The following is a 13,776-nucleotide window of genomic DNA, read 5'->3' as shown; positions in this document are numbered from 1 at the left end:
GTCCTGGTTTTTAGACCACTGTCCTGGTGTCCCAACGCTTCTCTTAATTTTAAATAAATGTCCCGGTTTTTCAGACAAAGGTCAGATTATTAAATAAATGTCCTGGTTTTTGGGACAAAAGTCAGATCATCTAGGCAAAGATAAGTTAAAGATGACTACAAAGTATGAAATAATTAAAGTAAGTTATCTGTTACTGTCAGGCAACACAGTCCCATGTATGCTCCCAGCAGAGAGAGGGAGTGGAGAGCAGAGAGAGGCTGGTGGGTGGTGGGTTGGGGGTGCAGGTTGGGAGATCAAGCCATAGCTAATTTTATGTATGTAGTGGTGTGTCTGTGTGTGTGACAGGCCAGATATTAAAGTGAGAGTAAAGTCTTTAGTCCTTCGTTTATGTCTAACCCACCCCAGTATTTGCTCCACGAAATCTGGTCACCCTTCACCAGCATTAACCAAGCGGTTTACTGTGGATCATTTTTCGCTTTAAATCTCTCCACCGTTTGCATACATGGCAATATTTTAGAGCAGAAAAGTGGGAGAATTAAAAAAAAAAAATCGGGGGCGTGTTTCCCCCACTGACTTCGACAAAAGCAGAGGCAGTTTTAAGCTATTTTTGGCTTCAAAATCCAGTCTGCGTCTGAATCAAATCTATTAACGAGTACGCGTTAGTGTGCTGTGAGATTTAACCATTGATATACATTTTAGTGTCTTTGTCTGCGTGCGAATTACGTATACCAGCGTTAGAGCTAATATCATTCCTCTAATGGGAACTGGCTTGCCCTCACCCAGGCATGCGTTTGTGGATCCCTGCCTGTGTCCTTTCTTTGTGTCTTTCGCGGCGTGCGCATGCGCTTTAGCACTCTCTTCTGCTGTAGCTCCACCTCTCCGCCACTGTTGCACCCTGTCACGTCACGCAGCAAACAAAGATGGCGGCCTCCTTGGCTGGGGAAGATGCGCCTATTAGGTGAGTGCTTGCGTATATGGAGCCTTTTTAACGAGACATAAATACATCGAACAAGCTATGGAAAAGCAACTTTAATTCAAATGCATGAGCATGTCCGCAGTGCAACCTCAATTAGCATTTCCCCTCTTGTCCCAGCTCATCTACTTCGCAGCATTGTATCCCAATCCGTTAGGCCGCTGCAAATCCAATAAAGCAGATCCATCCATAGCATCCACTTAGTTTGTATCTAGCGCGTTGTAGTCTTTCCTTGAGATACCCAGCTCATAATCGATATTAGTTTGAAGTGGCAAGGTAGCCTTTGGCATTGCTTGGAACAATCAAGAGAATAATCCGGAGCTAAGTTTTTCTCAACTTAGTTTTAAATTAATTTGGCTAGAGGAGGTAAACGTTACCGGTAAATGGACTTGAGCCGTATTGACATGTTTTTAAACGATGTTTTCTTTTTAACATTTTATTATTATAATATTTATATACACATACATAAAGTTTTATAGTGACGATTAGAGAATATTAACCCTAGTCAATGAAACCAAGTTTCAGAAACAGTGTATCATGTTGTGTCCATGAGACAGATACCCTTAATTGTTGCATTAAACTGTTGAAAAAAACACAATCCATGAATTATAAATGTGTACTTAATATAAAGCATGCCTCAAAAAATAATAAAAATGTTACTGGACCTGCAGGTCGAGTAACTTGGATAATCTACTTGACCTAACTGTAATGAACTTGACCCGTCCGTAAACGGGTCTCAAACTGTGTGATCGTAGGCAAATATTTTATTTTACTGTCACCCGTTTCATCATTCTCATATATGAATGCACCTTCAAAGATGACAGTTCAGCATTTCTGCTGTACAAAATAACCCTTTTGTTTGATTAAATAGACCAAACTTTTGCTCCATGTATAATGTGATGCCTATTTATGAGGCTGTTTGCATCTCTCTTGCACCACGCAGAGTGGCGCAAGAGTGATGCAAACCTTAAAACAGATTTTTGAAGCCATGCAAAGCCACTTTGCATTGTTCTGAGTGGCTCCAAAAATCTGGAGTAACGCAGTGCCTCGCAAATCGCTGTATTGCGTTACTCTGCTGTGGGAAGATGTTGTATGGGTGTTCTCAAAATACGACAATTGGAGAGGAGGTGAGCATAAATGACATAACATCCCTCATCTCACTCCATTACACAAAAATATGACTGCTCCTGGGAAGCCACCTTCCCAATTCCATCATACATGAACATCTCTTAAGGTCAATTCCTGGGCTCGCATGGCCTCACTAAGGTCATTTCCAATTATGGAAGTAGAAGCCTCTCATACCTAATAGTGTCATGCTTCATCCTTGGCTTCTACTCCCCAAGTGGTATATACCACTAGGGCGGACTCAACCGTCTGTCTCCTCTTAGCTGAGGAGAGTTCTTGATAAATATTTACGGGATGAAAAGACCGGGAACCAGACTTATAAGGTTCCTAAAAGGAGATTAGCATGCTGAAAGCACACATTAAATAATGGTCTCAGCAGTGAAATGAAAGAATGTACAAATGATTCTCCACTGCAATACACAAAGCAAATGTTCGTATCTATATTATAATGCAAAGCAAATAATGAATTAAACAATATGCATCACCATCAGATCGCCAGATCCCAGAATCAATAGAGGAGAGAGAGATCAATTATCCTCAGGGGAAGGATGGCACACTACAGCGTCCTGGATGTGCCTGAGATCTGCAAACACTCTCTGTCCCCGGTCCACCTGGTCTCTGCCTCTTATACTTTGAACAAACAAGAATGGAACATTTTAGAACCTCCCTCTTCCTGCAGAAGTTTTTTTATTTAAAAAAAATGCTGATTGCGTTAGGCCTGCTTTGAAAATATCAAGTCGGGACTTAGCCAAAATCCTAAGGTGCCAATTCAAAATAAGACCGTCCCTGCCTTCTGAGTACATTCTTATCAGCCTAAGTCCTTGGGGAAAAAAACACGAAGAATAAAAACATGACCACAGTACAACATAGAGAACTAATTGCAGCTTTTACCGTGGCAGTGGCTAATGCTAATATAAAGTCAATAGGAAAAATGAATCTGGTGGTCACTAATGTGGCGGTGTAGTGCTAGGCTAAGTGCAACGTGGAGTCAGTGGTCAAAACTCACATATCATTACACATTGGTGTCCCCATGCATCTCTCATGGATTTTGATGCATCCCCAGATCTACAACAACTTGTAAACTTGTGGATGCACCAAAATCTTACACCTTCAGAGGGGAGGCGTAACAAGGAGAAATATCTCTCTTTCTCTTTGTTTCATACTCTTTCTATGTATGCTGCATTCTGTGGCACACATAGAAAGAGGCAAATGACTTCCAGGAAGAGTCCTTTTCTGCACAAAAACAATCCTGCATGCAGTGCAGGAACCCTTGCACCATGGCCCAAGGGTGCCTGCGTAGGCACTAGGCTGCCCATTGTGCACCAGCACATGGGAAATGGCAGGAATGACCCTGATTGCCATAAATATGGCACATTCATGCCATTTCAATGTAATGCAGTTCAGCAAGGTGGCTTGGTGTTCTGCACTGCGTGACTTCCTCATTACCTGGGCCTAAGAAAATAGCCCACATATAGGGTACACTTGATCCCAGTCTTGCCTTTGAGTTCACTAATAGCATTACCATCAGGGCAAGAGCATTTCTCATTTTATGTTTAAACACTCACTTTTAAGAAATATACAGTGTGGTAGCACACAGTCATTTTCAGACAGTACATTTCCAAGAAATGGTCAAAAACCTTCCCACTAGCTTGCAGCTTTACAGATAAAACTATATAGTGTATTAACAATAATCTGTGACAATTGGGTTTCAGAAAACATATTTATCATTTGCACATTCCCAAGTGAAGTGTTCCAATTTGTTTTCATCCTATAAAAATATTTTTTTCATCACTCAGGAGTACAAAAATGGGCCTTTACAGCTACTGAAACATATTTTGAAATGTTTGTACAGTTGACTTATTAGCTATTTAAATTAAAATTAATTTAAGTAAAAATTCAACACCCTATAGCCTTTCATTTCACACACTTTGTAGAGCAGGCCAGACAGTTCACTTTACAAAATCCTGGAATTCTGCAGTCAGAGAAGGAAAGGTAATTGTAAGAAGACTAACTGACATTTGACCTATGTCTTTGAACACAGAGCAAATGTGGCCAGATAAAAATAAGATTTTAAGGTGTCTTTATTGCTCCTTCACTTTCTGACTGAACAGAACTACTGCTCTTTGTCAACTCACCAGAATCAGTGAGTGGGTCCTAAAAATAGCTCAACCTGATACAATATGACTAGCCATAGTGAGTGGGCTAGTTTATTTTTCGTGGCCAGTCATGTACGGAAGCAGATACCACAATTTATTAGTTTCAGATTTAATTAATACCAGGGAGTTGCAAATATAAAGTTTACACTGTGTTTAAAGTAACAAAAGTTTGTTAGTTTGATATTGGTGGGTCTTCACCTACTCATGTTTTGCAGATTGCACATTTTCAATTCATGCAGAGTTCTGTACATTACACAAATCACTTTTCCTCTTTGGCTTAATGCACCTTATGTCTTAGATGCAACATTTATTGTTGATAATAGTACCCAATTCAGTTAGTTCTATGGTCTTGCTTGATTTGTAAAATATATTAAATGTAATGTTTACTCTTCCTAATGTCCCAGGGAGATCAGATTTACAGTTGTATACAAATGAAGGTCACTTCCTTCGGCCGAATGGGGGTGCTATTTATATTTTGAATGGAGTGCTGTTTTCTGTGTAAGGCATAGCACATCATACTCAATAGATGTAGGCCAAATGTTATTATGCTATATGATGTGTTTTCTATTTTTCTGTTGGTTGTCATATGTAACGTTCTTTCACATCACAGTGACTGCACAGTTTCTTAGTCTAAAAGTGTATGAAGGCTCACCATTTTGGAGATGAGCCAATGTCCTTCCCAAATACCCTAAGGCTGACTTTATGTCAGACCTCCCTTTATTCTGAATTGAGAGTATTTTCCATGTTCTTCCTCTCCCAACAAATTTACCAGTCTTTAGAAATGGGGTCCGTGGATGGCAGTCAGTTCACACCCTGTCCAACTAGGGACCATCATTCTAGTCAGGGTAAGGGAGTCACACACCTGAAATAACCCCTGCTCACCCCCTTGGTAGCTTGGCTCAATCAGTCAGGCTTATCTCAAAGGCAATGTGTAAAGTATTTGTACACATGCAGTAACACAGTGAAAACACCATAAAAGTACTCCACATCAGTTTAGAAAAATATCCAATATTTATCGGAGTAAAACAAGACCAAAACTATACTAATCCAACATACACAAGCAGAGAGATCACTTTTTAAGGTTTAAACATGTCTTAATCTTGAAGAACCAGTGGTTGTATCCTCATAACACATAGTACCTTGGATACGTCAAAAACAAAGGTGATGCGGGCTGCAAAGGAGGTAATTGGTCTTAAAAGCAAGCAATGCGTGGATGCTTTTCCCGCTGGGTTGGCGATACGTTGATTCTTCTCCTCGCATGAAAGGCGATGCATGGAATCCTGCCTGCGGTGCAGCATCAATGAAGAAAAATTACTCCCTGGGGCGATGCGTGAAAAATCCAGACGCATGGCAGAAACGCATCTGTGTTGAAGCAGGAGATGCGTCAAATCTGCAGCTGTGAGACAGGCGCTGCGTAGTTTTTCTGCCGCCACAGTCTGATGCCTGGATTTTTCATCGGGTCAACAGCTTCCACTTCCAAGGGCCCAGGGACTGTATTTGCCATAACTTGGCAAGTCAGGACTCTCAGCAGAAGAGCCCAGGCACTGGTAGAAGACGTCTTTGTTGTCTCTGAGACTTTTTAAAAGAAGGCAAGCTCAGTTCAGGATGTAGAAAGCAGAGTCCACTCCTTTCACTTCCAAGGCAGAAGCAGCGAGCAGCAGCCCAGCAGAGCAAAGCAACGGGCAGAGTCGTACGTCCACCTACAGCATCAAGCTCTTCTCCCTGGCAGAATGTCCTCAGTCCTCAGTCCAGAAGTGTTCTGAAGTTGTGGTCTCAGAGACCCAAAACACATACTCTTTTCTGCTGTTGAAATAGGCAAACTTCAAAGGAAAGTCTTTGTTGTGCACAAGACCCTGCCTTTCCTGCCCTGGCCCCAGACACACTACGGGGGGGCTGTAGACTGCTTTGTATAAGGACAAGCACAGCCCTATTCAGGTGCAAGTGTCAGCTCCTCCCATCACTCTAGCCCAGGAAGAGCCATCAGGATATGCAGGACACACCTCAGCTCCCTTTTTGTGACTGTCTAGAGTAAATTCACTAGCAGCCCAACTGTCATCCTGCCCCAGACGTGTGTTCCACAGCCAGGCAGAGGCACAGAACGGTTAAGCAAGAAAATGCCCACTTTCTAAAAGTGACATTTTCAAACTTACACTTTAAAAACCAACTCACCAAAAGATGTATTTCTAAATTGTGAGTTCAGAGACCCAAACTCAATTTCTTTATCTGCTCCCAATGGGAAATTACATTTTAAAGATATTTCAAGGCAAGCCCCGTGTTAACGTATGGGAGAGATAGACCTTGCAATAATGAAAACTGTATTTAGCAGTATTTCACCATCAGGACATGTGAAACGCACCAGCACATGTCCTACCTTTTAAATACAGTGTACCCTGCCAATGGGGCTGCCTTGGGCCTACCTTAGGGGTAACGTACATGTAGGAAAAAGGAAGGATTGGGCCTGGCAAGTGGGTACACTTGCCAGGTCTAAATGGCAGTTTAAAACTGCACACACAGGCACTGCAGTGGCAGGCCTAAGACACATTTGCAGGACTACTCGTGCGTGGCACAATCAGTGCTGCAGGACCACTATTAGCATTCGATTTTACAGGCCCTAGGCACACATGGTGCACTACACTAAGGTCTTACTAGAAAATCAAATATGCCAATAATGGATAAACCAGTCACCAATACAAGTTAGACAGAGTGCACTTGCACATTAGCACAGGTCAGCAGTGGTAAAGAGTCCTAAAGCCAGCAAAAACGAAATTCAGCACAGGATCAAAAACAGGAGGTCAGAAGCCAAAAAGACAGGGGAAACCCTACAGAAGGGACCATTTTGAAGACTTTTGTATTGATTTCTACCTTTTGATAAACCTTCATGGTTTGTACCTTCGAATCCTGTGTTGTGTGGATATTTCTGAGTGCATTTGTCTCTTTGTAATTTCTGTGTTTAATATAATGTTCTTGCATGGAACAGACTAATTTCTAGCCAAAATCCACCAATCGACCCTTTTAATGTGAAAGAACCAACATATGTATTAACTGTATCAGTAACATTACGATTAATGTAGCACTACTTGCAGTATGGCAGTCTTAATATTATAAATAGGGCTCGCTGTTTTATGATACTTTTTAATGTTTCTTTCGTATTTATCGTGCATTATTCCATGTTAATTTAAGCACTAAATGTACACTCACTCTTGAAGCCTTAATGAGTTTTACTACTAAAAGCAGCTCTATTTTAAAAATCTATGTACATATGAAAACATGAGCATTGTAGTAAAAATGCTATATGAACTTCATACCTGTATAAATTTGGAAACCTTGGTTTGATTTATTTAATGCCCCTGTATGCCATTCTGAAAAGGGTCTAGATACAGCGATAATGAAATGCTGGTGCAAACAAATACATCAAATGTAAGAGTCTCCATAAGCTTGTCATTGCATGTAGATATTAGTGCTTGATAAAATAAAATTAAACATAAGGCATCTCCCCAAAATTGGCACATTGCAGACCAGACCAGGGCTGCTCAGGGCACATGAATGTAGAATACAGGTTCAACTAGGAACTCTTGGGAATGCGCAGGGGTAGTTATCTGGTTTATACTACTCAGAGTTCAAAAAGAATATTAGGATGCAAGATGTTGATTTTTATTTTGATAGGCAATGGTGATCCTACATATGAACAGCCTAACCTCTATTGCTGGATTTTTTCTGCAGTTCATGGATTTGTGCTGAAAGCACAGACTGGTTTAGAGATGAAGTGATATAGATTGATTGGGGCACGGGGGCAGTCGATGGGGGCCAGCAAGTCTCATTAAGTTGAATATTCATACAATAATGGGTCTTGTGTATGCATGGTGGGAAGGGAACACTGAGAAAGTAGACTTTTTGCTCACTGAAGTGCACATTTGTCTCCCTCTACATAAGTCCACTCCTTCTTTTCAGCATATTGTATTTATAAGGTCATAGATAACAAAGTTTAGATCTGCAAAGTCTTGCCCACTTGTACTTGCCGTAATGAATGATCAAAGGATGATAAATACCTTACATTTACTAGATCAGAATGAGTTCAAACATTTGGAACTTGTGATGGATGGACTCTTCGCAGTTAATGCTCCCTCAGAAGTATAGGGGGCCACTTTGAGTGGTCTACAATGCACTGGCGACAGGTACAAAGCTGCCCTTTATTAAAACTTTGATCAAGGTGAGGCACTAGAATTTCATGAGATTAGAGGCTGAGTAACGGTGGGTGGAAGACTAATTCTTTCTTCATCAAACAGCTGAGCCACAAGGAGAAGGAATGACAGTTAGGGAGCAATGGCTGTAGTAGAACTAGCCTATACCAGAAAGGTGAGCTTTGCCACATATAAAACAGTCTGTGAATATGGATATTAGTTGGCCACATACCTATTCAGTTGTTGGAAATGGGAAAAAGTAAGAGATGCCCAAATATGGGAGAACTAGAATGGGCTATGCAAGAACACACGTGGAGATTGAATAAGGAGTTTGAGGGATTTAAAAGAGAGGTGCTGTTAAGTGTGCTTTCAGAAACATAAAAACATACTAGAGGCACTGATAACAGAAGTAGATGCAATTATAGACTTGTTGCATATCAAGAAAATTCCAGAGTTGCACAGCTTTCTGGCATTTAATTGGAGGAACATGGGAGATATATATTATGTAGACAGAAAGGCCACTTTCCTTCTAATTTGAGATAAACCAGGAAAGTGGTAATACTAAAAAAGACAACAAGCTTTCCTCTTTACCCTTCACCTTGAAGTTAGTGCTTTGTAAAGGCTAGTTGGTGGGAGTGTGGTCAAGATAGGGGCTGCGTAGGAAGCTCTGCTGTACTTCTCTGCCTGCTTGCAGGCTATCCCTCAAACCTGCCCACAAGGCTAACTTAGGCCCCTCCCAGGAGCATCAGTCACACAGCTACCGTGACCCCCTCCAGACGACGGGTGTCAGTGCTGCAATACAGCAAGTGGCTTGCGGCGGCCACGACTTTGATGCAGTGCTGCCTCCCTGTCATGGACGAAATCCTGGGCCTGGAGACATGACTTCCTGATGGCTTGTGAGCAGAGGACACATGCTGTCGCTACACTTCAACATCTCCAATGGGGCAGCTGGCTCAATTGGAATGGCTTGGCGCTCACAAACTACTTCTCCGGAGCAGGAGTGCTCCGCATTGCTGCTCCTGCGGCTTGAGTGCCTGATGAACATCGGCCTAGCCTCACGTCGCAGACTGCACAGACAGAAGACTAAGCACACCCCTGCTTGTCCTAGCTGACCAGGACCACACCAGAAAAGTACACAACAACACAAGCCAGGCTCAGGCCCTTCCGGGTGGGCCACACACAGTGAGTGCTGCGCTTGTGGAGGCTCGAGTGAGCGCTGCAATCTAGGTGGGAGTGGCCTGCACTCACAGGTTTCCCCCTTCCTTTCTATATGGACCCTACTGCAGCCCTAGTGGTCTGGTTCTGGTTGTGGGAGGAGTGACAGCCCGACATTGCAGCAGCACAGGGCAAGAAAGGCCATACTCCGTGGGATATGCTCATATGCTTTTCTGGTGTCCTGGTTGCCTTAGCAGCTCATAGCTGTTGCGGAGGGGGGTGACAAGGAAGCTCCATTAATGAGGACATTCACGGAGGCTCTCTTCTCTTCTATATGCAACAACATCAAAAACACAAAATACATCTCTTGCAAGACCTGAAGGCAAAGAGCTTGAGCACTTGCAACAGGAAGTCCTACGCCTACAAGAACAGCAAGCAACCCTGTGGGCCCACGCAGAGGATCTAGAGTACTGCTCCAGCTGGAACAACATTCTCAACCATGGTGCATCGACCGGGGCTGAGGGTGCAGACTTAGTAGACTACTTATTGGACATCTTCCACAAGATCCTAAACCTGATGGCGGAGACCAGCATACATTTGGCCGGGATCCAAAGGGTGGGCCTCATGGGTGATGGAGGGTGGGGGGGCACCCGTCAGCCATCCTTGCATACATCCACGACTTCTGGCTCAAATAAACTATCCTGTGCAAAGTGAGAGAAGCCCACTCTGTACAATTCAATGGTCACAAAATAAGAGCTGTTCCAAGACTTCTCTGCCCTGACACTCAACAAACACAGAGGCTTCCCACCCGTCATTTAGTTCAGTTGAAATAAAGGGATCTCGTATGCCCTGGCCGACTGGTCGGCCTCATTTTCCATTGGGACAACAAACTCCATCAAACTAAAACCTGGGCGAAGGCACGCCGACTCTTGGACATCCTAGATGACGCCAGAAAGGGGTCGCCACAGAGACCAAAAATAGGTGACCACATCAGTGGTATTGGGTCATGATATCACCTGAGGGCCCCAACCCGGACCATGCAACCTTTGCCCTTGAGAGGCGACCAGTACTCAGCAGCTTTATAGTGGCCTAGGTTCGTTGACACAAGCTAAGCTTGTGTTTTGGTCAGACACTGTTTATAGGAGCCCTGCTGCATTCAGTACTGCACTGTATGCGGGGGAGCTGAAGGTACTGTGAGACATAACTAGATGTGGGCTTCTCTACCCCTGGTGCTATCCACACGACCACCTTGGCTCTCGACAGTGCTCACTGTACTACTCAGTTATTTTACTTGTTTATGTTTTTGTTGGACGTCAGTGAGAGGATAGTACTCACTGTAGGGCAGGAAGACACCTGTGAGCTCAGGCTCCTTCCCTCCCAAATGTGCTAAAGCACTCCTTCATTCTCAGACTCAACCTCAACCCTTGAGTCCACACTGGGGAGATGTCAGTAGCATACACCCACCCCAAATTGGAGATATATTTGCCTCAGTGTGGAAGACCTCAACAGCCCGGCAAGTAGAGACCGGTGCTGTCCTTTCTCGAAGCAAAGGTGGGGGGCAGGGCTGATCTTTTTCCTCCAGGAGACACATATGTTGTCTGGCATAGGTTGAAATCCCGCTGTTTCCCTAATCACTATTTATCCTCTATCCCAACAAAGACAGGGGGCTTGGCCATCCTATTCTCATGGTCCTTCAGGGGGATGGTTGGGAACGAGGTGGCCGAAATAAGAGACAGGTTACTAGCATACCACATCCAAATAGGGGGGCTTCCATTTACTGTTGCACCCATCTATGCCCCAAGTAACAACCAGGAGCAGTTTCTGAAGTGGGCTGTGTTGGAGAACCTAGAATCTCCCGACCAAAGATCCTGACTGGGGGAAACACTTCAGCCTTGTGTTGAATAATGATCTCAGTAGGTAAGGACGGAGCTCTGGACAGGTGGGTGTTCTCACAGGTATAAGGGGGGGCATGGTATAAGTGGCTGCAGGAGGCGGGGCTAAGAGAAATGTTCCCATCCACAAGCCAGAGATCATACATACTTCTCTCCTGCACATAGAAGATATGCCCAAATTGAGTACTCTCTGAACACACTGACCATACAGTCTAGGATCAAGGAGATTGATATTGAACCCACGGCCCTATCGGGTTATGCCTCCCTTCCCTTCACCCTGTGGGTCAAGTCTCCCCAGCGATGAACGGCCCATGAAGATTACAAGATAGTTTGCTTCACCAGTCTGACATTGTCCACAAACCATTTCCGATTTCATGGAGACCAGTGATTCAGAGGACACCTCAACAGCCACCTTATGGGAGAGGCTGTAGACTGTTGTGAGAGGGTAGCTTATTGCTGCCTCCACAGCCAAAAACAAGCTACGTAAAGACAAGGAAAGGAAACTATAGGGGCAGGAGCAAGAATTAAAAGCCATCTACAAACTAACAGGGGCCCCAAGGATTTGGCAGTGGCTGGAGTCTGAGCGGACTCAGCAATGCAGCCTAGATCTTAGACAGATATGGCAGGCCTCTTGCCCACAAACTTTGAGTTAATAGTCAGACCGATAGGGTTGTTGCTCTCTTGATCCCTGATGGTTCTGAGGTCACTGATGATATCCTCATAGCGTCAACCTTCAGGGACTTCTGAATGTCTCTTTATGAGGCAAACGACCTACACGATGCGGACTCCAACACATACCTTCAAGGCACACACTCTCCTCGACTGTCCCCACAAGAGGCTGACTCCCTAGACCAGTGGATTTCAAACTTTTTAATTCCACGCCCTCCCAGTGGGGGAAAAAAAAAACATCGGGCCCCCTCAGAATTTTTCACAATTATTCTTTTAAGTTGGCAATGTTTAAACATGTCTAAACTTACATTGCAGTTAAGTTCTGTTACCTTTTTAAAAATGCAACAAGTTGTTTTCTGCTTAAAACACAGCACTGTTATCTGCAAATGCTTCTATTGGCCAAACGCATTTGAATTGATGAAGTCACCGCGGCAATCTCACAACTGAAACTGCTTAAGCCCTCCCCCTCCCCCCCCGCTCCACTGACTTCTTTCCCCTATTTTATAAAACCCCATGCCCGTGCCCCAATCCTCGCAAGACTCTTTAACTTGCTTGCAGGTACTGGTACCTTTCCCTGCTCCATGTTTGCTTTATAAATGGAGCCCATGGCAAAAAGAGTCCAGGATGACCCTCGCTTTACTGGAGTGCGATTCAAGGGAGACATGCACAGTATAAGCAGACAATGTCCTAGTGGCACTTGACGACTATTTGCATTCACTGCTGGCCGTGATAGAAGAGCTGAAGCAATTTGGGAAGGGGTTAGGCTTTAACATTAATCTCCACAAGTCCCAGGCCCATAATCTTTCTGTTGCATCCTCGAGCCCCCTTTCAGGAGCAGTTAACCACTTGGGCTGACTCTTCCATCTCGTACCCTGGGGTACAGAGTGCTTCCACGGCCATCGACACAGTAGCAATCATCTCTCGTACCTTAATCCACCACATTAAGGTGGACCTTGCCCAGGGGAGACATTTCCATCTCTGCTGGCTGGGCAGAATAGCAGCTCTTAAAATGAATACTATTCCATGGGCCCTATTCCTGTTCCAGTCTCTTCCACATACTCCTTTCATGGGCATACTCAAATCTCTCCAGGCCAAACTCAGTCACTTTGACTGGGAAGGGAAGCCTCCAAACATGAACCACAAACAGTTCCCCCCGGATTGGGGGGGCCCTAGCCTCACCCACTACTAAAAGGCAGCACAGCTTTACTTCCTGGTAGAGTGCAGCCGCCGTGAAACCGAAAAGCAATGGTGATATATGGACTCTGCAGTGGTTGGGGGGGGGGGGGAGACACACCTCTCTAAAATACCCTGGTTATACTCGAAACAAAGTGCCTGAGGCCTGTACCCTTCGCTGGTCACCTGATCCACACTCACGGTCTGGGACAAAGTGCCCACTGTCGCAGTTGACACCCATACTGGGTAACCTGGACTTCTCCCCAGGCCTCTATCCCACAGCCTTCTCTGCATGGCAGTGTTTTGGTTGTAGGTCCATTGGACACTTTTTCGACACAGACAGGCTCATCCCTTTCGAGCAACTGAAAACTGACTACATACTCCTTGGAACAGAATGTTTCCATTAGCTACAGATCAGACACTGGGTATCCGACCCCAACATTCGGCAAGGTGCA

General features: G+C 44.2%; 1 protein-coding gene across 1 annotated transcript in view; it reads left to right on the top strand.

Moving 5' to 3' along the window:
- Nucleotides 1-864: 864 nt before the first annotated feature.
- Nucleotides 865-13,776, top strand: part of ZRSR2 (zinc finger CCCH-type, RNA binding motif and serine/arginine rich 2) — a 226,800-nt gene continuing 213,888 nt past the window's right edge. The window contains exon 1 of the mRNA XM_069205016.1: nt 865-958. Within this exon, the coding sequence (XP_069061117.1) occupies nt 921-958 (38 nt within the window). The 5' untranslated portion in view covers nt 865-920. The remainder of the gene's footprint in view (nt 959-13,776) is intronic.

This window comes from Pleurodeles waltl, chromosome 8, assembly GCF_031143425.1.
Source record: "Pleurodeles waltl isolate 20211129_DDA chromosome 8, aPleWal1.hap1.20221129, whole genome shotgun sequence".
In the NCBI taxonomy this organism is placed as follows: domain Eukaryota; kingdom Metazoa; phylum Chordata; class Amphibia; order Caudata; family Salamandridae; genus Pleurodeles; species Pleurodeles waltl.
This window is presented reverse-complemented; position numbering and strand designations above follow the sequence as displayed.